The 27,949-nt window shown below is 38.4% G+C and overlaps 3 protein-coding genes across 4 annotated transcripts in view; 1 reads left to right on the top strand and 2 right to left on the bottom strand.

The window, feature by feature from the left end:
• LOC127432786 (uncharacterized) overlaps window positions 1-27,949 on the bottom strand; it is a 76,501-nt gene that overhangs the window by 29,659 nt on the left and 18,893 nt on the right. Inside the window, exon 1 of one of the 2 annotated variants that reach the window (XM_051684207.1) lies at window positions 6,921-7,482. The exons of the other annotated variant lie outside the window; for it this stretch is intronic. Within the exon in view, the coding sequence (XP_051540167.1) occupies window positions 6,921-7,327 (407 nt within the window). The 5' untranslated portion in view covers window positions 7,328-7,482. Of the gene's footprint in view, window positions 1-6,920; window positions 7,483-27,949 lie in introns of those variants that run through there. 2 annotated transcript variants of the gene reach the window in all.
• Window positions 13-20,993, top strand: tctn1 (tectonic family member 1). The gene is made up of 14 exons (XM_051684140.1): window positions 13-379; window positions 483-600; window positions 8,492-8,625; window positions 9,803-9,954; window positions 10,270-10,372; window positions 10,583-10,695; window positions 10,819-10,839; window positions 10,922-11,059; window positions 11,342-11,467; window positions 11,570-11,658; window positions 16,063-16,200; window positions 16,286-16,439; window positions 18,730-18,861; window positions 19,387-20,993. The coding sequence occupies exons 1-14, from the start codon at window positions 40-42 to the stop codon at window positions 19,531-19,533; spliced, it is 1,905 nt and encodes a 634-aa protein (XP_051540100.1). The 5' UTR covers window positions 13-39; the 3' UTR covers window positions 19,534-20,993.
• LOC127432787 (voltage-gated hydrogen channel 1-like) lies at window positions 20,833-27,860 on the bottom strand. Its single transcript, XM_051684209.1, has 6 exons — window positions 27,723-27,860; window positions 26,808-27,020; window positions 23,662-23,766; window positions 23,300-23,531; window positions 21,861-21,973; window positions 20,833-21,762 (listed from the first exon to the last, which is right to left on the bottom strand). The coding sequence occupies exons 2-6, from the start codon at window positions 26,985-26,987 to the stop codon at window positions 21,706-21,708; spliced, it is 687 nt and encodes a 228-aa protein (XP_051540169.1). The 5' UTR covers window positions 26,988-27,020; window positions 27,723-27,860; the 3' UTR covers window positions 20,833-21,705.

Genomic DNA, 27,949 nt, shown 5'->3' with positions numbered 1-27,949 from the left:
CTTCCTAGATACCAGTGGCAGCGCGCGCTGTATCCAAGCATGGCGGTGTTTTGGCTAATTATTTTGACATATTTAGAAACTTCGTTGTGCTTTGAAGACACAAATACCACAGGAGCAATAAATATAACACTCAGGCACACGAACGACACGTTTACTTATTGGGATGATTCGCTTAATTTCACGAAACTGGGAGACAGTCCCACTCCGTCTTCTTTCTCAGCTCCAACGGCGCGGACGCCCGAATCCGTGACAGCATTCCCGGATCAGACTGAAACCACGGAGACCTCCATCCAAGACACGACCACCAAATCACCGCGATCCGCCACAGCAGCACATCCTCTGCCGCTCTCTGGTGTCCTGCCGACTCCTAAAACTGACGGTAAGAGTGAGTGCAGCTAGATATCTCTCTGTGCGGATGGCTAACAATGTAAACAAAGTATGACTGTTTACTCGTTAACAGCCCTGTTTTTTTTTATCTTCAGTCTTTAATTTGTGTCCATGCAACCTGCAAAATGAGCAGTGTGACATAAACTGTTGCTGTGATCCAGACTGCACAGAGGAACTGTCCCTGTTTACTGGCTGCTCAGTAGAGAGAGTCAGGTAAGCTTTTAATTAACTAAATTTGACATGCAACAGAAGTGAAGGCACACATCTTCCTCTTTCTTTGGGGGAAAATAAAGTCCTTTGAGTTTTAAATCTAAAGTATGTGATCTGTGGAAGGGGCAACTCTATTGGACTGAACAACTGTAAAAATGTTATGGGGTTCAGGGCCGGCCCTGACCAATTTGGTTCCTTATGCAAGATTTTAGCTGGTGCCCCTTGCATCGCAGCCAGTTCCACCACTGATCATTGTGTTCATACACTCACACAGAAACTGCATTTTTTTATGTTTTAGAGATTTTCTTTATTTTAGAAACAAAACCCCCCCACAAAATAATAACAGTATTAAAGAAACAAGTGACATAAAACAAATTATAAATACAATATAAATATGAGTATTGCATTAAAAACTAAGTATACCTCAGTGCAAAATATGCATAATATAGCATTACAGCCTTACTCGCCTTGCCTTTCTTGCAGCAAACAAGTAACATAAAGTTAATTTTAAATAAGAGTATTGCACAAAAAACTAACTATAGTACAGAAACCTCAGTGTAATATGCATAATGTAGCATTACAGCCTTAATCACCTTGCCTTTCTTGCAGCAAAGTCATCTATGACATCATCATAAGACAGCTATTGTGAGACCACATGATTTATACTTATGATGGAAAGTCCACTGAGATGTTCTTGCACCATAGTAGATCTCAGGTAGGTTTTAATCAGTTTGAGCTTAAAGAAGCTCCTTTCAGCAGCAGCCACTGTCACAGGAAGAGTGGCAGTGATTCTCAGAGCTACCCATATATTGGGGTAAATTTCTGTCAGCTTCTTCTCATGCAGACAGGTCAAGAGTTCCATGTTTGTTATGTTTTGTGATGGCAAATGTGGAAAGTTTTGCATTTCCACAGCAAGTTCCCTGCCATCAATATCTTGCTGTCCGTCATGGCTTAGAGCAGTGCTCAGGGTTTGACAGTGCTCTAGCAACGCTTCTTTTGACATGTTGGGGAAGTTGAGGAGCACTCCAAAATTTGTCATTCACCTCTCCCAAGCTCTGAAATCTCTCATCAAGTGAAGAGAGGGCTGTATCCACTAACACATAAAAAAATGTGGTTTCCATTTTTCGAAGTGCATCACCAATAGGCTCATCTGGTGCCTCATAACCAAAGTGCCTTTTTGTGGTTCTCAACCGCTTTTGTTTGAGTACAGTCTCCACGTTCATCTCCTCGCACATTTCCTTTGCAGTTTTCTGTGCATCAGAAAATCCAGTGTTTCTGTAGCAGGTGAGGGAATCTCTGGTTTTCTTCAGCAAGTCGACAGCCACATCTAGCTGCATGGAGGGTGACTGCATCAGTTTACTCACATGCTGGATCTTGTTGAAGATGTCATACCATATGACTGTGCAAACAGAAAAGCGGTAGGGTCCAATCTCCTCAGCCAAAGACGGCTTCAACCACAGGGTCTGCAGTAGTTTCCCTCACCTCCAAAAGAGCCTCTCTGACTTGCCCAGCCTGGTACCTTACTGCCTGAATGCTGTTTGTCCTGCTTTTCCACCTGGTCTCTGACCAAGATTTCAGGGTGGTTTTGACATGTTTCAGGAGTATATCCCATCTATGGGTGGAGGCTGAGAAGAGTTTGAATAGTTTAGCTAAATATCCAAAGTAGCCAATGGCATCTGGTGAGCTCTTAGCAGCATCAGCTACCACCAGATTTAAAGTGTGGGCACCACATGAGACAAAAAATGCTCTTGAATTCAGTTGAAGCAGCCTAGACAGAACACATTTATTATTTCCCTTCATGTTGGCGCTGTTGTCATAGGACTGTCCTCTGCAGTTCTCAAAGGGGATGTTCAGCTCCTCCAGCCTTTTGAGGATTAGAGATGACAAACTTTCCCCCGTTGACTCCTCTGCCACAAGAAAGCCCATGAAATGTTCTTTAATTTGTGGTATGTCTTCCAGTGACACAATCCTGACAATAACAGAGAGCTGTTCCTTATGACTCAGATCAGGGGTGCAATCTAAAATAATGGAGAAATACTTTGATGTTTTGATTTCTTCCACTATTTTATCCAGTATTTTTGCGCTGATGGAGTCTATCAGTTCATTTTGTATTATTTTGCCCAGGTAATGTGTGTGACTGCCAGCTCCACTTTCCACTCAAATTTGGCCATAAGCTCCACCTCTTTGAGAAAATTGCCATTGTCTGGTTTGTTTAATGTGTCTGTGGATCCCCTTAAAGCCATGTTTCTTTCACTGAATTATTGCCACCAATCTGGTAAGAACTTCATGCCACCTGTTTCTCTCAGCCTCAGCGAGTACCATCTCATGTTTCTCTATTGTTAGCCCCTAGACGGACCTCCAATGACTTCCATGTTGCCATGTGTGTATTGTGCTCCTGGCTATCCTCATGGGCCTTGAGCAAGTGGCTTGCATTTTTCCAATCCCTTAGCCCTTCTCTATTCAATTTGAAATCTCTCCGAGAAAATATTTTGCAGCAGAAGCAGTACAAACTATCATTCTTTTTTGAGTACATTAGCCAGCTTCTTTTGATTTTTTTTTTTTTTTCTCCACTGACTAAGACTCTGTTAAAATAGTCATGCTGACACCTTCTCCCGTCTTTTTGTTTCGGAAATGTGAAACGGTTTTTTATTTGATACGGTCCTCTGAGAACAAATTCTGTTCTTACCTTATCATTTAAAACAGATGGTCAGTCAGCAGGGTCTATTGGTGCAGCCTTTTTGTAGATGCACAATGCTGTGCTGGGGCTGTGCTGTGGTGAGGTAGAGGGGACAGGTGCACTTGATGCTGCATCGCAGGGCTGTGCAAAGGTAGATGGGACGGGTGCACCTGATGCTGCATCGCTGGTCTGTGCAAAGGTAGATGGGACAGGTGCACCTGATGCTGCATCGCTGGGCTGTGCTGAGGTAGAGAAGGTGTCTGCAGGTGGCCCAGGATTTGCAGGGGTGGGATTCAAATATTTCAAAAGTGCATCTGAAGAGAGAATAGGAGTATATGGCTGTTACATTATATTAATAAAAAAGCTGCTGATGGTGAAACAATATACAATAATAGCACTTAAGCCACATTATAGCCTTAACACAAATAGCAAGAGTAATTACACCTAGCATTCATGCACAAAACTTGTATTCAATGAGCAATCCTCTAGCATGCTGTTTGCTATAGTTCATATAATAATATATAATAATAATATAATATAACAATCAATAATGAAAATGCAATGGCTTACAACTATTAATTACAAAAGGGGATGAAAAAAAAAGGAAAAGCATTTTAATTTACTTTTTCTCAAAATTATTTATTATAGGTTAGGTGATTCCCCAAACAACACCTGAATAGTCTTTCCAACATTCCCTAATGGCAGGTTCACTGTTCACACACACATCTTCGGTGAGCATAATGAATTTAAGGTAAAAGTAACTGACATTAATTCTAGTTAGCTATTTAAATTAGCAAATGTTACTAGTATCGTCCAAAGTAAGCTAGCTAGTAGTAACACTGATCCAACAGTAACTAATATGCAGTTAGATAAACTATCAAATCACATTACCTCTGTTCTGATCCCGTTTTTGTTCCTCTTCTCTTCTTCTTTTTCTTCCCTGGGCACCAGAGGGCTTTGTTCTTTTTGACATGTTTGAAGAAGGCTACTGATGCTAATTTATCTTGTTCAGTGACAGTGTCACTTCAGATAACTGAACTCACCCATCCCCCACAATCAGGTAGTCAAACTATGAGAGCGATTGATGCACTAGGCCGGGATGATGCTGAGGGCAACAGAAAATATAAGCTATGTAGTTATGTTGTTGTGGGGGCTTTTTGCTTTTTTGTAATATTTTGAATTAATAGTGTTAAAATAGTATTAGCAAAAAAAAAAACAATATCACTCATTCATTTGGGCGCCCCCTATGGATGGATGGCGCCCCTAGCATTTGCCTATTCTGCCTATGCCACGGGCCGGCCCTGAGGGGGTTGTTTCTGCTTGCAGTTTTAGACAACATTTTCCTCTCCAATACGTAATTATATAAGTTACAGATAATTTTTAAATATATTTAAGCAATATCACATGAGCAAGAATGTTGTTATGTCATGTATCAGCATTTGACTGTATGCTGAATATACAAACAAGTAAATAATATGAAATAACTTTAATTTCAGATAATTAATTGGCCAGTTAGTTTGTGCATTTCTTCTCCGCCAGCGAAAATAGTTAAAAGAATTAAGCACAACTCCTCTCTCTGGTTTTGAACTAGCATGTTTTGTTAGTAAACGAATCAGTGTTTTTTAACAAATCTTATAAGTGAACGAATCATTCAGACTCTGTGTTTATAAAGAATCAGTTGAGTCAATGATTAAACGACTCACTCATAACAGTGAAAAAATAATAATAAACATGATATTATAAAGACAATTTTTGTGCAAAATTTAAATAACTGGGTTTTACAGTGCCATTGTACTAAAGCAAAATTAAATTTCCAATTTTATATGGAAAATATTTTTAATAAATTTGACAGTGTGTCTTTTTTCTTATGTAGTAATGTAAGATGTTGAAACCCGAAGAGAGACACTTTCAATTGAATTTAAATTTATTTGAATAGCACAAAAACGAAACAATAAATATTGTTTCAAAGTAGCTTTAAAGAGAATAGTGAAGTACAGCTCTTATTTCTTACAAATAAGAAATGTTTTTTTTTTATTTTTTTTTTTTTTATAATATATGAAATTATATGCAGATTTGTTTTATTTCTTATGGTTTAAACTATGGCTGTCAGTGGGATAAAATAACCGTAATGGTTAAAGAATGAAATGGTAATAATTTCAAATAATGTTGACTTTTTTTCCTCAAGTTTTTTTGTGGACCCCCTAGCATCCCCTTGCCGCATCCCCAAACCCCAGTTTGAAAACCCTTATCAAAGACACACTTTGTTTCTACCTACTGGAGTGAATATGCAATATCAAGAAGTGGTCACTAAACAAATCAGTGAATAAAATCAAAATGATTAATAAATCAAAATCCCCACCACTATTTGGAAAGCCACACACACAGAGAAGCAGTGATACAAAACATGAAGCATGCTTGGAACACTGCTCGTCCAATCAGAATTGACGACCTAAACTGTTAAATTATTAAATTGTTGCTCTCAAATTTAAAGGGTTAGTTCGTTAAAAAATGAAAATTCTCTCATCATTTACTCACCCTCATGCCATCAGATGTGTGTGACTTTCTTCTGCTGAACTATAGAGATAGAAAAATATCTCGGCTCAGCAGGTCCTTAAAATGCAAGTGGATGGTGATGAGACATTTGAAGCTCCAAAAGTCACAGACAGTCAGCACAAACGTCAGCGATATGACTCCAGTGGTTGTATTAATGTCTTCTAAAGCTATATGATTGCTTTTGGTGTGAAAAAGTTCAATATTTTTTCATGTTCGCGTGAGAACTGAGGCAAGTGCGACTCAATGAAAGTCCAGCGCTGCTTACAACTGAGGAGGAGGAATGCTGTACAGAAGCTTCATTGGTTTTGTTTTCGATCTGTATTTGTTTACAGACATTGGTGCATTTTTGTGCTTATCCTGGATATCTCAACCGCGAGAGAAAAATGTGAGATTACATCCGTAACATGCCAACGGGTATACACTATATTGCCAAAAGTATTCGCTCACCCATCCAAATAATTGAACTCAGGTGTTCCAATCACTTCCATGGCCACAGGTGTATAAAATGAAGCACCTAGGCATGCAGACTGCTTCTACAAACATTTGTGAAAGAATGGGCCGCTCTCAGGAGCTCAGTGAATTCCAGCGTGGTACTGTGATAGGATGCCACCTGTGCAACAAGTCCAGTCGTGAAATTTCCTCGCTACTAAATATTCCACAGTCAACTGTCAGTGGTATTATAACAAAGTGGAAAAGATTGGGAATGACAGCAACTCAGCCACGAAGTGGTAGGCCACGTAAAATGACAGAGCGGGGTCAGCGGATGCTGAGGCGCATAATGCGCAGAGGTTGCCAACTTTCTGCAGAGTCAATTGCTACAGACCTCCAAAGTTCATGTGGCCTTCAGATTAGCTCAAGAACAGTGCGTAGAGAGCTTCATGGAATGGGTTTCCATGGCCGAGCAGCTGCATCCAAGCCATACATCACCAAGTGCAATGCAAAGCGTCGGATGCAGTGGTGTAAAGCACGCCGCCGCTGGACTCTAGAGCAGTGGAGACGCGTTCTCTGGAGTGACGAATCACGCTTCTCCATCTGGCAATCTGATGGACGAGTTTGGGTTTGGCGGTTGCCAGGAGAACGGTACTTGTCTGACTGCATTGTGCCAACTGTGAAGTTTGGTGGAGGGGGGATTATGGTGTGAGGTTGTTTTTCAGGAGCTGGGCTTGGCCCCTTAGTTCCAGTGAAAGGAACTCTGAATGCTTCAGCATACCAAGAGATTTTGGACAATTCCATGCTCCCAACTTTGTGGGAACAGTTTGGGGATGGCCCCTTCCTGTTCCAACATGACTGCGCACCAGTGCACAAAGCAAGGTCCATAAAGACATGGATGAGCGAGTTTGGTGTGGAAGAACTTGACTGGCCTGCACAGAGTCCTGACCTCAACCCGATAGAGCACCTTTGGGATGAATTAGAGCAAAGACTGCGAGCCAGGCCTTCTCGTCCAACATCAGTGTCTGACCTCACAAATGCGCTTCTGGAAGAATGGTCAAAAATTCCCATAAACACACTCCTAAACCTTGTGGAAAGCCTTCCCAGAAGAGTTGAAGCTGTTATAGCTGCAAAGGGTGGGCCGACGTCATATTAAACCCTATGGATTAAGAATGGGATGTCACTTAAGTTCATATCTAAAGGCAGATGAGCGAATACTTTTGGCAATATAGTGTATGTCACACGAGAGACCGCGTGAATACGAGAGAACGCATGAACTCAGCGCTCTCATCAATGCGCATACTGCTGCTGAAAGGAAGTGATGATTTATAGTTATAAAGGACTTAAAGGTGCACTCAGTAATTTTTTCCCCATTACAAAAGTTTTACTTCTAAAGAAATTAATTATAATTTTGAAACATATGTATAAAATCATGACCACTCCTAGGAGATGAAGAGTTCAGTCATATCAGCAACCTTATAAAAGCTGTTTTATTCTACATGGGGCAGGGGCACCCTCATGGGGGCTGCCATTTTACAATCACATGACCAGCTGAATACTACTCAATTTCAGTAACCGTCTTGTTATTGGACTTTTTCACTCTTGGATTAAATTAATCATGGCTGATTAATGTTTCATGGCTGAACTATTGATTTTGAATGGTGCTGCATCCAAGCCACTAGGTGACACTGTAAGTCCAAGATAACATGAACAAGAGTTACTGAGTGCTCCTTTAAATATTGATGTTTTTCGCACCAAAAGCGATCATTTAGCTTTAGAAGACATTAATTTAACCACTGGAGTCATATGGATGATGTTTATGCTGACTGTCTGTGAGTTTTGGAGCTTCAAAGTTCTGATCACCATCCACTTACATTTTAAGGACCTACTGAGCTGAGAATTTTTATTTTTATTCAAATGTGTTCTACAGAAGAAAGAAAGTCATACACATCTGGGATGGCATGAGGGTGAGTAAATGATGAGATCATTTTTGGGTGAACTATTCCTTTAACAAACGTCTACATTTTTAATAAATGATACCATACATTATACAAACATGGTTAAATTTTTTTTTTTGCATGTGCATGCCTCATGATGCTGCTGTTGAGACGTGCTAAAACATGAAGTGTTGCTTGAAGCAAGTTTTCCACAGTTGTTATAGTTTATAGCTTGACTTAATTACTAAGTGAAATCATCAGATGTTTGTACATAATTATCTTTTTTGTTCTTTCACAGTAGTGACCCCAGACTGTGCAACCAGGAAGCAGTAGTATTTTCCCTTAGCACCACATCAGAAGGTGTATCTCGTGTGAAATCCTCTGTCCAGCGAGACTTCAACCCTGACGTCTTCTGTATTCAGTCTGCTAACTGTATGTGAATATTTTAAGGCGTTTGAACAGAATGAGATGTCTTGAATTAATAAAGCTTAAATACACCATTACTGTATTGTTTAAGTGATAATCGACTTTTAAATAGGTTGCTTTATGATATATACTTGATAGGTAAAGTTTGTCAAGACAAACTTTGATGTTGACTTGACAAAGCCTGGTTTAAAATAGTTTTAAAAGTTTGAAGTTCAAAAGTTATACAGGCCTTACAGAGACAGTTGAAATTACAAATATTCTGTGACAGAGTCTTGACCCGTTTGGACATTCTGTCAATGTTAGACTGTGTTATCCGCTATGGAAAAACCGTAAATCCAATCAGTAAGAAAAGACATAGCAACCCAAGTCAGAAGCAGACTGATCTCACAGTGAAATCGGAAACAGTAGGTTGACTTTTCTTAAGCTAAAATCGTAAAATTCTTAACACTGCCCCCAGTGGCCAAAGCAAAAAGTGTTGTTGGGCATATGGGCACATGTGAGCTCCAATTTCCAGGTATTGTCCACAGAGGGGCGGCCAAAGCAAGTTGTGAAGCGAGTTGTTTTTAGCTGTACAGGCTGTAATACAGTGAAGAGGAATGCATATTTTATATACTGTACCCCCAAACCTAAACCTAACCAGTATAGTAAAAATGTAACGTTAGAGGGAAAATATATCTGAATCGCACTCGTCACTGATTATGAGAACACGATTAATCACAATTAGTTTCAATGCGGAATCCGAACCAGGGTCTCCCACAATGCTGACGGCATGCGTTTCTGGTCACGCCACAGGCGAAGGTAAACAAGCTGTAGCTGATGGGAGGATGGGAATGTCTGATAGGAGATGCCGCTTGTCAGTGAGTCTGCATAATGTGGTCGATCCTAGGATAACAGAACTCTCCGAAACAACATGCTGACCTCCCGTGTGATCATGTTGTCAGAAGAGCCTGAAGGTCTGTGCCAAGTTCGGTGGATGTTGCTTGAAAGTGCTTAAGAGGAGGTACAATCGATAATATTGGTCTTGGTTTAGGGAATCTGGAAAAACTAAGTCTGTAGAAAAACAGTATTTTGACTTTGTCAAGCCAACATAATCTTCACTGCTAACTATAATCAGACACAGGCCAATTATTCTAAACGCAGTACGTTTGAATCAGTTTACATTTTATCATTGTTTTCTTTTAAGATGAGGAAGGCTTGTCATTTGCAACTCCAAAAATTCCCACTGAAGAAAATTTTGACACCCTTTTTGGCCAATTTATGGAATTCTTCTTTGGCCGTTTGTGGGAGAAAAGTGCACTTGAAAGTGCTAATGTGGAAAGTTCTCCAGGATACCAGGTAAAGTTTTTAATATTTCTTAAACACACGATGTACCTTAGTGTGCAACTGGAATCCATATTCTGTATAACGCTACCAGTGTTCTGAAGACTACATTAGCATCAGGTTTCATGTTGGAAACAACATTGGACTATATTTAACATGGTTACAACTGATCAATGCATGTAATAACAGCTCTGATCTACCAAAAAAACACCCATATTGTTTGGAAAATGATGATGGTTGCTATTCCTCAAAAGTGAAAAACATAACTGTAATTTCATTTCCTTTTTTATTGCCAATGTTTAAGCAACATTTCTGTCTCTTTTCGGCCAGTATGGAGATCTCATTCAAACAGTGAATGAAGCTACTGAGGAGAAATTTTTCACTCTTCCTGCCTCTGCGGGGACAGCTCACTGCTTAGATGCAAACCCTGCAGGTACGACAGAGCAAAAACTCGGGTCACAGTTTGTTTGTTTATTTGTTTACAGTGGAATGACAATTGAAAAACTAGATATTTACATTTTCAGAAGCCACATGAAAAAACCCACTTCCCTTTTTTGTGGTAAAACCATTTACACTAGACTAGATTGCTTATTCTGTGTACCTTACTGTATGTCTGAACATAGTTTACACTACTATATTACAGCTTCCCTAAAGGACCAAACAAGCAGGTGTATGAGGACTTTTGATTTGGCACGTGATTGTGCAACACTAGAGGCTCTGGATTTGAGGACCTATATTAGCCTCAGCATCCGTTCTGTGAGTCCTTCATTGCATCACAGTCATCAAACCAAACTCTACGGAAAGGGGCCTTATTAACCCTGTTGTATAATTACCAAAAGTCACTAAACAATCTCTTGTTTTGTTTTTTTTGGTCTCTAGGGAAAGAACAAAGAAGCTAATGTAAGCCAGCCATTTCAATAGAACTTTCATAAACCATACACTGATTTGCATTTAAAGAGATTGTTTAATTGTACAAATTTAGGTCATAGGAGTGGAGGTAGCTGCCATTACCCTGCAGTCTTTGGAGGGCACACAGACGCCAGTAGACCCTGCTGAGATTGCTGCCTATGTTCCTGTGCTGCTGGAGTCCGGTGACGTCTGCAATAACGTTGTACTGCAGGTGTGTCCTTACACAGGAGATTTATATTCTAATACACATATTACTTTTGTGTAGTGCATTGCGCCAAGAATGCCAAGGTCATGGGTTAGATTCCCATGGAACATACATACGGATTAAATGATTACCTGGAATGCACTATAAGTTGTTTTAGATAAAAGCATCTGCTAAATGCATAATGTAAATGTTACTAATGTATCAGAGGAATCTCTAATATTAACAGTGAGGTGCTAATGATGTTTAACAGGTTTGGGAATAATTGTTGTGTACTGTAATGTTTTTCAGGTGCAATACACATTCAGGTACAGCAAAGCTGGTGAAATCCTGAATGTGACTGCATCAGTTTTGCTGGGAGCCATTATAAGTGCCAGGGTGCCCATACAACAAGAGTTTCAGATTTTGTTCTTGCAGGTATTGAATACTGCCATTCTACCCTTTTCATAATTGATGTAATTATTATTATTACATTTTCTGTGTAGAACCAAAACAAGTCTTTTGTACATCGTTTGACAGGAGATCACGAACACAGCAGGGTTGCGGTATAGTGGCAATCCTGGCTATGTGGTGGGACTGCCACTTGTGGCAGGAACAAGGACAGCAGAATATCCTTACCTTATCACAAACCTCTTTAGACAGTCGGGTTGAGCAAAATTCATAATATAAGAATTGGCTCCCTTTCAGTTCACCCAACAGGATGTTGAATTTGAAGCACAAAAATTTAATACAAATAATACATTTAAATTTTTTAATTTTAATTTTGTAATTCAGTACCACAAAATTTTCACCACATTTTCAGAAAATGTGTGTATGTATGTACACTGAACAAAAATATAAACGCAACATGTAAAGTGTTGGTCCCATGTTTCATGAGCTGAAATAAAAGATCCCAGAAATTTTCCATACACATTGATTAGATTAGATTAGGGCCTAATGAATTTATTTCAATTGACTGATTTCCTTAAATGAACTGTAACTCAGTAAAATCTTTGAAATTGTTGCATGTTGCGTTTATATATTTGTTCAGATGTGTGTGTGTGTGTGTGTGTGTGTGTGTGTGTGTGTGTGTGTGTGTGTGTGTGTATATATATATATACACACACACAGTTGTGCTCAAAAGTTTGCATACCCTTGGAGAATTGGTAATATATGTACCATTTTAAAGAAAACATGAGTGAGTAGGCAAAACACATTTCTTTTATTTCTTATGGGATTCATATTCAACTGTAGGTTATAACAGAATGGCACAATCATAAAACAAAACATGGCAACAAAGAAAAAAATGAAATGACCCCTGTTCAAAAGTCTGCATACCCTTAGTTCTTAATACTGTGTATTGCCCCCTTTAGCATCAATGACAGCGTGCAGTCTTTTGTAATAGTTGTCTATGAGGCCCCAAATTCTGCCCATTCGTCTTGGCAAAATGCCTCCAGGTCATGCAAAGTCTTCGGTCGTCTTGCATGGACCGCACATTTGAGATCTTCCCAGAGCGGCTCGATAATATTAAGGTCAGGAGACTGTGATGGCCACTCCAGAACCTTCACCTTTTTCTGCTGTAACCACTGGAGGGTCAACTTGGCCTTGTGCTTAGGGTCATTGTCGTGCTGGAAAGTCCAAGAGTGTCCCATGCGCAGCTTTCGTGCAGAAGAATGCAAATTGTCTGCCAGTATTTTCTGATAACATGCTGCATTCATCTTGCCATCAAATTTCACAAGATTCCCCGTGCCTTTAGAGCTCACACACCCCCAAAACATCAGTGAGCCACCACCATGCTTCACAGTGGGGATGGTATTCTTTTCACTATAGGCCTTGTTGACCCCTCTCCAAACATAGCGCTTATGGTTGTGACCATAAAGCTCTATTTTGGTCTCATCACTCCAAATTACAGTATGCCAGAAACTGTGAGGCATGTCAAGGTGTTGTCGGGCATATTGTAACCGGGCTTTTTTGTGGCATTGGCGCAGTAAAGGCTTCTTTCTGGCAACTTGACCATGCAGCTCATTTTTGTTCATGTATCGTCGTATTGTGCTCCTTGAAATAACCACACAGTCTTTTTCCAGAGCAGCCTGTATTTCTCCTGAGGTTACCTGTGGGTTTTTCTTTGTATCCCGAACAATTCTTCTGGCAGTTGTGGCTGAAATCTTTCTTGGTCTGCCTGACCTTGGCTTGGTATCAAGAGATCCCCGAATTTTCAACTTCTTAATAAGTGATTGAACAGTACTGACTGGAATTTTCAAGGCTTTGGATATCTTTTTATATCCTTTTCCATCTTTATAAAGTTCCATTACCTTGTTACGCAGGTCTTTTCTGCTCCCCATGGCTCAGTATCTATCCTGCTCAGTGCATCCATGTGAGAGCTAACAAACTCATTTACTATTTATACACAGACTCTAATTGCAATTTAAAAAGCCACAGGTGTAGGAAATTAACCTTTAATTGCCATTTAAACCTGTGTGTGTCACCTTGTGTGTCTGTAATAAGGCCAAACATTCAAGGGTATGTAAACTTTTGATTAGGGCCATTTGGGTGATTTCTGTTATCATTATGATTTAAAAAGGAGCCAAACAACTATGTGATAATATATGGCTCCATATGATCACTATCCTTTTTTTGCATGATCAGTCATGTTTTCAAAATCAATGCCAAAATTTCACAATTTCTGCCAGGGTATGCAAACTTTTGAGCACAACTGTGTGTATGTGTAGGTATGTGTGTGTGTATATATATATACACTGTGTAAAAGTCTTAGGTGCATTATATTTTTTTCAAAAACATCTGTCTGAAATGGTAATATTATATATTCTGCTTTAGTGTATCAGTTGGAAATATCAGTTTTAGATTTCAACATTTCCTTTGCAAATAGAAGAACAAGTAGTCCTACAACAGATTTCAGCCCGGATTTCAAAATCATTGAGTCAGTCTGGGTTTAAATGAAGAGACAGAAGCAACTGAGACAGCCTAAATAGATAGAAGATTTGTGGCAAGTTCTCCAAGCAGCTTGGGACATCCTGTCTACCAATAACCAAGAAAAACTGTGTCCAGGTGTACCTGAGAATTGGTGCTGTTTTGAAGTCAAAGGTGGTCATACCAAATATTGTTTTAGTTTTTTTTTTTTTTTTAAGTTTAATTGATTTTGATGACGATAATTGATAAATTAAAACTAATTGTGGCATTATTTTTGAAGACATTTTTCACAAGTTCCTAAAACTTTTGCACCGCGCTATATAGTACATACAGTGGTGTGAAAAAGTGTTTGCCCCCTTCCTGATTTCTTATTTTTTTGCATGTTTGTCACACTTAAATGTTTCAGATCAAACAAGTTTAAATATTAGTCAAAGATAACACAAGTAAACACAAAATGCAGTTTTTAAATGAAGGTTGTTATTATTAAGGGAAAACAAAATCCAAACCTACATGGCCCTGTGTGAAAAAGTGATTGCCCCCTAAACCTAATAACTGGTTGGGCCACCCTTAGCAGAAACAACTGCAATCAAGCGTTTGCGATAACTTGCAATGAGTCTTTTACAGCGCTGTGGAGGAATTTTGGCCCACTCATCTTTGCAGAATTGTTATAATTCAGCCACATTGGAGGGTTTTCGAGCATGAACTGCCTTTTGAAGGGCATGCCACAGCATCTCAATAGGATTCAGGTCAGGACTTTGACTAGGCCACTCCAAAGTCTTCATTTTGTTTTTCTTCAGCCATTCAGAGGTGAATTTGCTGGTGTGTTTTGGATCATTGTCCTGCTGCAGAACCCAAGTTCGCTTCAGCTTGAGGTCACGAACAGATGGCCGGACATTCTCCTTCAGGATTTTTTGGTAGACAACAGAATTCATGGTTCCATTTATCACAGCAAGTCTTCCAGGTCCTGAAGCAGCAAAACAGCCCCAGACCATCACACTACCACCACCATATTTTACTGTTGGTATGATGTTCTTTTTCTGCAATGCGGTGTTACTTTTCGCCAGATGTATGGAACACACACCTTCCAAAAAGTTCAACTTTAGTCTCGTCAGTCCACAGAGTATTTTCCCAAAAGTCTTGGGGATCATCAAGCTGTTTTCTGGCAAAAATGAGACGAGCCTTAATGTTCTTTTTGCTCAGCAGTGGTTTTCGTCTTGGAACTCTGCCATGCAGGCCATTTTTGCCCAGTCTCTTTCTTATGGTGGAGTCATGAACACTGACCTTAACTGAGGCAAGTGAGGCCTGCAGTTCTTTGGATGTTGTCGTGGGGTCTTTTGTGACCTCTTGGATGAGTCGTCGCTGCGCTCTTGGGGTAATTTTGGTTGGCCGGCCACTCCTGGGAAGGTTCACCATTGTTCCATTTTTTCGCCATTTGTGGATAATGGCTCTCACTGTGGTTCTCTGGAGTCCCAAAGCTTTAGAAATGGCTTTATAACCTTTTCCAGACTGATAGATCTCAATTACTTTCTTTCTCATTTGTTCCTGAATTTCTTTGGATTTCGGCATGATGTCTAGCTTTTGAAGATCTTTTGGTCTACTTCACTTTGTCAGGCAGGTCCTATTTAAGTGATTTCTTGATTGAGAACAGGTGTGGCAGTAATCAGGCCTGGGTGTGGCTAGAGAAATTGAACTCAGGTGTGATGAACCACAGTTAAGTTATGTTTTAACAGGTGGGGCAAACACTTTTTCACACAGGGCCATGTAGGTTTGGATTTTGTTTTCCCTTAATAATAACAACCTTCATTTAAAAACTGCATTTTGTGTTTACTTGTGTTATCTTTGACTAATATTTAAACTTGTTTGATCTGAAACATTTAAGTGTGACAAACATGCAAAAAAATAAGAAATCAGGAAGGGGGCAAACACTTTTTTACACCACTGTATATATACACACACATACATACAGTTTCATTTTGTTTACTAATATTATTCATGAACATTACCCTGAAAATAAGGTGGTGCTTCTGATAAAGACTTTTAATATGATTCAATGTTATCCTCCATGAAAGAAAGTGGACTAGTATTGTCCTTGACTGCTGTTTTACTGGGATAGTTCAGGCCGCTGACCCAAGTGGATCTCTCACTATCGTCCAAAATGCCGGAGATCAGGATTGTTTGCTTGGCTCGTCCCGACGTTCCCCTGTTCTGTTTGGTATAGACATGGTATCGGGTTGCACTCTAAGGTAGGAGGCTGTAGCAGTGATGAAATGTACATATTGTGTTTATCAAGCAATATTTGTGTGTGTAATATTTATTCCCTTCCTATAGGCTGTCTGATGCAGTTAACTGTTCTCTGGTATCTGAAGTCATTTTATGGACCCTGAAAGGCCAGAACTTCCCTGACCATGTGGCCTCATTTGGGAATTCCCTGCCACAGAGCCCTCTGGACTGGGTACCAATACAGAACCAAACCATTACATCGGTACACAGTCCGCTTATCCCTTTCTCTATGTGTGTTATAGATCTTGGTGCTGGAGTTCTCACACTTTAGAAGTGTTTTAAGAGGAAATGTTGACATGTAATTTGTTTGGCAGTAAAATGATGCAAAGCTGAGTGGTATTCCAGAAAGCAGGTTAAGTGACTTACCCGGGGTAATTTTACTCAAAATAAGCGGATAACCTCCGCTTTCTGTTCCAAAAATTTAGGGATCTTTCAGGGTATGTTAGTAGCCATAGCAACTTTCAGAACATAACCTACTCCGGAGTAGGTTATGTTCCAGAGTTTATTTCAGGTAGATGTTAGTACGTTTCAGAGGCTGTCAGCACATGCGTGCCCTTTTAATAGCGGCACAGTGGGCGAGAAAGTTCAGATTATGCACAATATTATTCTTTTAAAGCAATATGACGGTAAACTGCAATCTTTACCTCACAATTCTTCTTTTCTCTGGCATTTCCAGTCTCACACCGCAGATTTGCATTCAGAAGTGAACAAACTGTGTACATTGTGCTTTAACTTTTAATGGGAAGGTTTAATACTGTAATATTTTTTAATGCAGAACACATTGGAAAGTCCCCCACACTCTTCACTGTGAAGACAGGGCTTTATGTATTTATATTTAGCCCTTCTAATAAATCATTTTTATTCTATAAATTTCATAGAATAAAATTATTATAGCACCCACATTCTATTTACAGTTCCTTTAGTCAATGAATATTAATGTTATTTATAAAATGACATTCCATAGTATCAATATGCAGGTAATGTCTGCCAATTAAAAGCTTAAGCAATGAATCACTTGTTATTCTTCTTCACTAACTCGATGATATGTGATAATTTCACAGACCACAGATATAGAGGTTAGAGATTTTTTTTATCACTCTAATTCAGTACCTACTGTACATATAAATGCACACATTTCCAGACTTGTTCATTGTACTCTCTTTATTATCTGAAAATATAAATGAGACATGCTGTCATTTAGTCACACACAGTGCCCTCATTTAGCTGGTGGTCAGGTGATTCAATGAAAAAATGTATCTTTCTGATGATGCTCAGCCTCTTCTACTCCATCAGAAGCTGTACATGGTCCATCTCTAAATTACATTTTTGTTCTGCATTTCAAGAGGGACCTTTTACAGATTCCTGTTAACAAGGAAGAGATGAGTTACTTTTCCCTAATGCTGAGATCATGACCATCTATAATGTATAGTCAGACACATGATCTTCAATTAAAACAACATAATTTAATTCCGTACCAAGTTGCTGGAGGCAGATGGACCCTACTGTTCATGACAACACAACATGACAAGTTTTAATACAACATCAAATGTGAAAAGAACACAATAGACATGTAACTCCCTGTAACTGAATAATCATGTGTGGCCTACTAAAAAACATTACATTAAATCAATGGAAAATGATGACAACTGTGGGAGATCCTACAATTGAAAGAGGGTCTGTTAATACAATGACACCATCAGCAACTGTGGGGAATTAAAGGTGATATGATTATATGTTTTTAGAAACCCCAGCTGGGTACATCAATTGGTGTTAAAAAATAAAGGAAATACATTCAGTTCACATGACATACAGCAAAATAAAATTAGCATGTACAGATCATGGTAAATACCATTAAAATGAATCTTAAAATAAAATATATAGGAAACCTATAGCCTATTATCATAATATTAATAGAATATGAATGTTAATAACAAATAACGTAACGGTCGACCTATTAAACATTAATGTAGGCGAGAGAGGTCTAATATTAATGTTGAATTAAGCTTTTATATGTACGGTAGAACTTTATAGTTTTATTAATTAAAAACAATTCACGCAATGATTCAGTATAATTTCTGTCAAGCAAACTCTCAGTCCTAAACCAGTGTAGCTGCTATCGCTATTATGAGTGAAGATGAAATAATGCTCGTTTGCAGTCATTAAAACTTAATGTTCTGCTTCACTGAAATATGGCCTGCTTTTCTTCTTAGCGTCTGTTTCCATGGTGACTCGTGGATTCGGTGATCTGCTGAGAATGCCTTTGAGTTCACCGAGAATGCGCACAAACTTTGAGTTTCAAACTCATGGTTGAGTGAACTAACCCCGCGCAGGTGTTCTGGAACCCACGTAAGCAAGTTTTGGGTTCATCAACCGAGAGTTCAGGGTTTATGTCACAGTAAGTTAACCTTGCTTTCTGGAATACCCCTCTGATTTGTAAACCATTGTATACACTTCCCACTAATGTCTTGCTACACATTTTATGGTTTACCAAGGGTACACAGGCTTGCAGCATACCACTCTCATACCATCTAGAAGTAAAATGGACCAAGTACGGCGCCTTGCTGAACCCCCAGGCTCAAATTGTTAGTGTCATGGAAACAATCCATACTAATACCAGTAGTTTGGTGAGTTAAACATACCAAAAAATTTTTGACGAGTATCAGCCTTTATTTTTAAATTGTATTTACTAAACATAAGTTCCATTTTACAAAAAAATATATATATGAATAATGTATAAATTGTCATGGCTTTTTTAAAAGTTTAATTTCTTTTAACTTGACACGCTGTTTTGGTAACCTGGCGCTCATGGTGTAAGATGCAGAAAAAACAGTGAGACATGTAACGATCAATATATATATATATATATATATATATATATATATATATATATGTATATGTGTATATATATATATATATATATATATATATATATATGTATGTGTTAGTGTATGTTTACATAGACCTAACAATTAAAAAATATCCCAGATGGATGCAAGAACACAGCCTATGTGAATACCCCCTTTTACTGTTTTTTACTTCTCAACCACAAAAGCATTGCACAAAATTGCCAAAATTTTGTATCTTTAACAAAGTCATAATACTTGATTTCACATATAAATGTTCATTCAAAGTTCCTTTTCTTTCTTCAGGCCCTCCTTACCAGTGCTGGTGGTCTTCTGTCTGTCACAAGCTCGGTTAGTTTTGTTGATGTGTCTGCATCTGCCAGTCCAGGATTCAAAGTTCCTCCCACAATTGATGCCAAACTACCCTTTGACTTCTTCTTTCCATTTGTATAATATATGGGATAATATATTGAACATGTAGACATTTGTTAATGGTATAGTTCAACCCAAAATGAAAATTCTCTCATCATTTACTCACTCTCATGCCATCCCAGATGTGTATGAATTTCTTTCTTCTGCAGAACACAAATTAAGATTTTTAGAATAATATTTCAGCCCTGTAGGTCCATACAATGTGAATACAAGTGTATGGGTGCCAAAATTTGGACGCTCCAAAAATCACAAAGGCAGTATAAAAGTAATCCATTTGACTCCAGTGGTTAAATCCATATCTTCTGAAGTGATGTGATAGGTGTGGGTGAGAAATAGATCAATATTTAAGTTAATTTTTGCTAGACATTCTGAGGCATATGCATGAAGAATGTGAAAGTTAAAGTGGAGACTGAGCAGGGAGGAGACTTTATAGTAAAAATGGATTTAAATATTGATCTGTTTCTAACCCACATCTTTCAAATCGCTTTTGGAGACATTGTTTTAAAGGAATATTCTGGGTTTGTGGTATAATATTGATTACCACAAAAAGTAATTTTGACTCATCCCTCCTTTTCTTTAAAAAAAGCACAAATCTGTGTCACAGTGAGGCACTTTTAACATTAAAATACTGTTTCAAAAGTATAGCCACAAGACATAAACAATATACATGTATACATGATTTTAGTGTGATAAAATCGCTTACAAACCTTTTCTGTGTAAATTTATAGCCAATTTTACAACGTTGTTACTATGATGATGTCAACAAACCCTAAAGCCCTAAAATGACTGTAAAATTAAGATTTAAACAACTTTACAGCTCAAATACTAAACACGTTTTAACAGAAGAATGAATGTTAGTGCTTTTATAAAATGTTAAGCTTCACATTTCGGTTTAAACCCTCCAAAAATTGGCCACATTCGCTTTCATTGTCCACATTTACTTCCAATGTAAGTGCTTCACTGTAACCTTGATTTTTTTTTAAGAAAAGGAGGGGATGAGTCAAAATTATTTTTTGTGGCCACAAATGCTGTCAATTGAGCTAAACTTGTATTGAACCCAGAACATTCCTTTAATTGATTTTTGGAGCTTCAAAATTTTGGCACCCATTCACTTGCATTGTATGGACCAAAAGAGCTGAAAAATTCTTCTAAAAATCGTAATTTGTGTTCTGCTGAAGAAAGTATCATATCTGGGATGAGGGTGAATAAATGATCAGAGAATTTTCATTTTTGGGTGAACTTTTCCTTTAAGATATTGTCAAGAAAACCATTTCAGTATCTCTTTTGCACTACTGACAATGACACACACATCCTCAAATATCAGGCTATTGCTGCTTTTTCAAGAAGTGATACTTTTTTATTTTTATATTTATGATTCTGTGTTGATAGCATGATTTCATTTTATGCATATAGTATTTATTGTCTATTAGTATTGTATATAATGCACTCACATTTTTAAAATAAAGAATACTTTCATCCTAGTGGTCGACCAATATGTTTTTTTCAGTGGTAGATACGTTACCAAAATCTAAAGAGCAGGGTGACCAATGGCTTATACAATGCTGACAAAAAATTGCTGAAATTAAACACTTCAAAATTTACAACCAGAAAATGTGGACTATCCATCGGTTAATTTTTGAACAAAAGCAAAATAACACCATGTTAATCGGTCATGATTGATTGGCCGATAAACTGGTCTATCACTAATTCATTCCTCTTATAAAAATGTTTACTGCATAGCTTTTATTTGCTCACATATTCACATTCAGAATAAGAAAGAAATGTTAAAAGAAATGTGCAGTTCATACATAACAGTAATATTGATCCTAAGATTTCTTAATGAATATCAATCATGTTATACTCTGAGATAGGATTAAAATGACAGTATGGTACATATAACATTTATAGATTTCCCTTTGCATGTTAACTTTGACCTTTGCTGTACATACATCAACATGAGTAAATGGCCTTAATATCCATCTGCCCTAAAGAGTGCAATTAAAGATCTAGAAGTGGTAGGCAAACCTAGATCAATTCAGCTTTTAAGTGACAATTTATACACAATGCACTTTTCAAATCATGCATTTCCTCACATTTCATATGGAATAAGACTTGATTGGTCTTTATCACTGTCAATCAAATTGCCAGTAACAAGTGATGTGATTTAATGAACGTTCTGCTTGACACCTGAAGTCAGAACTCAATACTGTGCTGTTTTAAAAGTGCCCGAAGCCTGGCATTTTCTTGGTCCTGTTGAAAGATTAAGCCACAAATGCTATCAAATGTCATATTACCACATTTTCAGCAATAGGGTTACGATAGTGATTTTTAAAGAGAAATCTACTTACAATTTTGGTGTTTCGCTCTTTAAGTTCATTGACTTCTTGAACGAGATTTTCATTGATCTCTTTCACTTTCTGAACTTTGTGATGGGCACGATTTTTCACTGACATGATGATACCTATGAGAGAGTAAACAAGTTTCTCAAAGGAAAAGAGAGGCAAGTGTTGTGTGGTGTACACAACTTTATATACAATGGCCACCAAAAAGTATTTTGACAGTTACAGGTGAACTGAAACGGGGATGCCACTTGGTTTCATTATTTTGTTTTCTAATGCAATGACATTCATACATTTTTAAGTGTTGTTTATGTGTCCATCTACTTTTTCGGGTCACTGTATACCCCCTCCTATTCACACTTCATATATACTAATTAGTGGTATTTTGCCCCGTTAACCCTTAAATGCATGTGCGTTTTGCCAAATATTATTACATACTGTTCCTCGGGTCTTCAGCAACCCGGCACTTATATCTATCACAAATGGATCTACAAAATGTCCAGATAGTGTAAAAATGTCAAAGCATTTTTGAAAACAATCAGAAAATAATAGAAAAGAAAGCTGCATGTTCTGCTATATTATGGTGTTTTTTTTTTTTTTTCTATCAAAGAGATGATGCAACAAATGATAGAATGGGATTAATTACTTCCACACTGAAATTTCATGAGATGCAACTGGCTGTCAAACGCATACTGAGCTACACATAACACTTTATATATATTTGCGACACTATTCCACATCTCAGGTCACTGAGACCTGCACTTTTGGTGATTAAACAATAAGTATGTTTTTTTTATAGGGTCTGGGTAGCTCAGTGGTAAAAGACGTTGTCTAGTTTGAATCCCAGGGCGTGCTGAGTGACTCCAGCCAGGTCTCCTAAGCAACCAAATTGGCCCGGTTGCTAGGGAGGGTAGAGTCACATGGGGCAACCTCCTCGTGGTCACTAATGTGGTTCGTTCTCGGTGGGGCACGTGGTGAGTTGAGTGCGGATGCCGTGGTGGATGGCGTGAAACCTCCACATGCGCTATGTCTCCGTGGCAATGCACTCAACAAGCCACATGATAAGATGCAGGGTTGATGGTCTCAGACGCGGAGGCAACTGGGATTCATCCTCCGCCACCCGGATTGAGGCGAATCACTACGCGACCACAAGGACTTAAAAGCGCACTGGGAATTGGGCATTCCAAATTGGGTGAAAAAAAAAAAAAAAAGGATGTTTTTTATTTATTTTTTTTGCCAATTTTGACCTTTTTATTATTAGACAATTCATAAGAGAAATGTTGTAGAAACACTAAAGAAGTGGGGGCATAACTCCAAAAAACTGATGGGGTAGAATGAGGTCCCGGGTCACTTAAAGACCCGAGGTATGTATTTAAGTGTTAAATCTAATTACAAATCGGACATTTAAATTACTCGACCCAATTGATATGTAAAAACCAGTTCTGTACCATTTATGATTCTGGCCACTCTCCACAGCCTGAGCAAGATCAGCAACCCCATGGCATCAAATGCATCTTCCTTTGAGATATAAATAATATCCAGGATGAAGGACACCACCACCACAATTCCATCAAACACCTCGAACTTATGCCGGAAGAACTCCAGACGGTAGGCGTAGATTTTTCCACACAACTCCACCATGAAGAATGTGAGAAGGGCGAGACTGAGATAGTGAAATACCTGGAATGATGGCAGAAACATTTGGATGGAGGATTATCACAGTTTTACATTACATCCACTGGCCACAGCTTGGTGTAAAATACATTCTCCTGAGAATAGTTTTGCTGAGGGGCATCTGAACTGAACTCACCTGCGGGGCAATTCTGTGATGATCTGCTTCAATGATAGATAAGTCAATAAGCAGCTCGCACAGGACGAATATGGCATCCAAAATTACCAGACTCACAACAACAATCTAATCAACAAAAGAACCCAAACCCAAAGTTATTTTCAATGATAAAAACATTAATATGGCATAGAAATGGCCTCATGCCCATATATGTACAGTTGAAGTCAGAAGTTTACATATAACTTAGCCAAACACATTTAAACAGAGTTTTTAAGTCCTGACATTTAATCATAGAAAACATTCCCTGTCTTAATTCAGTTAGGATCACTACTTTAAGAATGTGAAATGTCAGAATTATAGTAGAGAGAATGATTTCAGCTTTTATTTATTTATTTATATTTATTTTATCTCTTTCATCACATTCATCATATTTGGAAGCATTGCCTTTAAATTGTTTAACTTTGGTCAAACGTTTTGGGTAGCCTTCCACAAGCTTCTCACAATAAGTTGCTGGGATTTTGGCCCATTCCTCCGGACAGAACTGCTGTAACTGAGTCAGGTTTGTAGGCCTCCTTGCTTGCACACACTTTTTCAGTTCTGCCCACAAATATTTTATTGGATTGAGGTCAGGGCTTTAACTTTGTTGTCCTTAAGCCATTTTGCCACAACTTGAGGTATGCTTGGGGTCATTGTCCATTTGGAAGACCCATTTGCGACTGCGCTTTAACTTCATGGCTGATGTCTTGAGATGTTGCTTCAATATATCCACATAAATTTCCTTCCTCATGACACCATCTATTTTGTGAAGTGCACCAGTCCCTCCTGCAGCAAAGCACCCCCACAACATGATGTTGCCACCCCCATGCTTCATGGTTGGGATGGTGTTCTTTGGCTTGCAAGCCTCACCCTTTTTCCTCCAAACATAACGATGGTCATTATGGCCAAAAAGTTAAATTTTTGTTTCATCAGACCAGAGGAAATTTCTCCAGAAAGTAAGATCTTTGTCCCCATGTGCACTTGCAAACTGTAGTCTGGCTTTTTTATGGCGGTTTTGGAGCAGTGGCTTCTTCCTTGCTGAGCAGCCTTTCAGGTTTATCTATAGTCGATATATGACTCATTTTACTGTGGATATAGATACTTGTCAACCTGTTTCCTCCAGCATCTTCACAAGGTCCTTTGCTGTTGTTTTGGGATTGATTTGCACTTTTTGCACCAAACTACGTTCATCTCTAGGAGACAGAATGCATCTCCTTCCTGAGTGGTATGATGGCTGCGTGGTCCCATGGTGTTTATACTTGCGTTCTGTTGTTTTTACAGATGAATGTGGTACCTTCAGGCGTTTGGAAATTGCTCCCAAGGATTAACCAGACTTGTGGAGGTCCACAATTGTTTTTTCTGAGGTCTTGGCTGATTTCTTTTGATTTTCCCATGATGTAAAGCAAAGAGGCACTGAGTTTGAAGGTAGACCTTAAAATACATCCACAAGTACACCTCCAAATGACTCCAATTAGCCTATCAGAGGCTAATTGGCTAATTGCCTAAAGACTTGACATAATTTTCTGGAATTCTCCAAGATGCTTAAAGGCACAGTTAACTTAGTGAATGTAAACTTCTGACCCACTGGAATTGTGATATAGTCAATTAAAAGTGAAACAATCTGTCTGTAAACAGTTGTTGGAATAATTACCCGTGTCATGCACAAAGTAGATGTCCTAAACGACTTGCCAAAACCATAGTTTGCTAATATGAAATCTGTGGAATGGGTAAAAAAATGAGTTTTAATGACTTCAACCTAAGTGTATGTAAACTTCTGACTTCAACTGTACAATGAGGTCCAAAGTTAGAGAGCACTATTGAAATTGCTTCTATTTTACATTCTTCCAATGCGAGAAACCTAATGATCCATGACACACAAACAGATGTACAGTACATATGAATATAATTCATGTTTTAAATTGTATATAATACTATTTTTAGAAATGTGTAACCTGAGTAATGTAAGTTATCAACTTAAATAAAAGCAGAGACTATTTAGCCCTAGATGGACCACTTGTATTAAAATGAATGGGAGAAATCGGAACACCCAATATGGCAGATATAGAAAAGGAAGCCCCTCCTTAGAAGTAAGAGCCGATCATCTTTTGGACACAGACATCGCCTATCAGTCAAATCAAGAATGCTCATTAACTGGACCAGCCTGACAAATAACGTGTTTTTGTTTTTTTTCGCGTTAACTGAGCTAAAGAAATACAACTTATACCATTGTTGTCAGATTTTGTCATTGATTTGAAAAATGGTATTTGATTGTAATCTTGATTAACCGTTTTGGAAATTTCAGTCAAAGTCTTTTTAGCAAGTCAGGTCACTCAGCGGCCATCTTTGGAATGCTCACGGTGAGCTATTTTTCTAGGTAAACAAGCGGCGTGCCAGTGCAGCTCCTATCTACTTGAATGGAGAAAGACCGAAATATCCAAAACGGTTGGTCAAGATTATGATCAAAGAACATATTTCAAATCAGCAGTCAAATCTGACAACATTGGTATCATAAATTGTGCTTCTTTACCTCAGATTACGCTAAAAAAACAACTTTTTCTAGCTTGTATAGCTAATGCGCATGTGCGTTCTTGAGTTGATTGACAGGCGATGTCTGTATCTAAAAGGTGATTGGCTCTTTTACCTGTAAGGCGGGACTTCCTTTCTACTGTACAACTGTTGACAATTCCAATTCCCCACAATCATTTTAATAGAAGTGACCCATCTCTCCAAAATAGTCTCTGTTTCAGTCTTTCCCCATTCAGGAAGACAGGAGCTGAACTTTCATGCAGCTTGTATTCATAGGAAATACAGTAGCTGCCCGGAAGCGTTCCCAAAATGGCCACTAACTTCAAGACTAACTTGCCTTGAAAGCGAAGTGGGTTGAAAGTCAGTAAGTGTGATCTGATTACTAGAATTTAAAATGTAATGCGTTAAACTACTTTTTTACTAAAGGTAATAAGATTACAGTAATTATTTTGTAATCAGATTTCTCTGACCACTATTGATTAGTAATCTAAAAATAGTGCATAATCTTAAATATATCTAATTCATTTTGCATTTCAGACTTTAGGACCCCTCTGGATCTAAATTATATAAAGCACTATTTATAAATGTAGGGTGGTATCATTTACCTGGAACTTCTCTGCACTGTAAAGCCTGCGTAGGGAGTCTCTGAAGCTGACCTGACCCAGGTGATGCCCTGTGGCGAGCTCAAGGGCTTCGCTGCCAACGTGCAGTTCTTCATCCTGCCACTGGGTTGCGGTGTTTTGCTCATCACCCACCGCCGTGAAATGCCTCAGGTAACGAGACATTTTGCCCACGGTCACATGAAGTGTCCTTCAACGCTAAATCAGAACGAAGGATTTTGAACTCAAACATCCTGTGTTTCCTTTTAAAATAGCAGTCCGTTGAAAACAGCTACCTACTTATTCGGTTTTCAAATAAATGATTGAAACTGTTAAAAAAAAACCTTAAATATTCAATTAATTTCAGCATAATAAAGATGCACTGAAATCTACAGTATGTGTTTGTTGAACAGAAAAAGATAGAAGTTTCATAAATCAATGAGACTATTGCCACTTGCCGCTTTGAATCTCATTTAAATGTCCAGATGAGCTTGTAGAAAAGTTGTGCTTGCCACATCTACAAGCACAATTCTTTTCAACAGATACCGCTACGAGGTAATAAAAAATGATATGTAGTGATAGCTATAGGTTTCACTTGTCAATATGCTCGTATAAACGAATGAATATGTCTATTACGGGACGCAATGTCGACATGCATCATAAAACACTGACTTCTCAGCCGTAACTTGAGCTCAACTCGTGATTTCCTGCAACATTTGGACCCTCAGATGAGCATATTTACACGCACTTTTACGGGTGTCGACGTTTCGATGTAAAAGGCAAAAGCTTCACGAAACTTTAATCTGACAAACACGTTTGAATTTACTTGAATATTTCAATTGTTTCACATCGTGAAGCAGACTTTTTAATTCGCCTCGAGCTCAAGAGAGCTCAAAGTCATGCAGCAAAAGAGATATTTACCTTTTATGTGTGAGGAAAGAATGTTGCGTTGTAAAAAACAGTTGTTAAAGCAGCATTTGGTCGTTGTTTTCGGGAGCAAACAGCCGTATTCTGTGAAAAACTTTGACCTTAAACTCCTCCTCCACAGCATTTTTTTTTTTTTTTGTGACTGCGATCTTTAAAGTGAATATGACCTTCAGCACGGGATGCTCCCTTGAGGAAGTGACATGGAAGATCTTTCCTAAATT

Source organism: Myxocyprinus asiaticus, chromosome 42 (genome assembly GCF_019703515.2).
Source record: "Myxocyprinus asiaticus isolate MX2 ecotype Aquarium Trade chromosome 42, UBuf_Myxa_2, whole genome shotgun sequence".
NCBI classification, from domain to species: Eukaryota; Metazoa; Chordata; class Actinopteri; order Cypriniformes; family Catostomidae; genus Myxocyprinus; species Myxocyprinus asiaticus.
The sequence above is the reverse complement of the archived record's forward strand: the minus strand, read 5'-3'. Positions and strand labels throughout refer to the sequence as shown.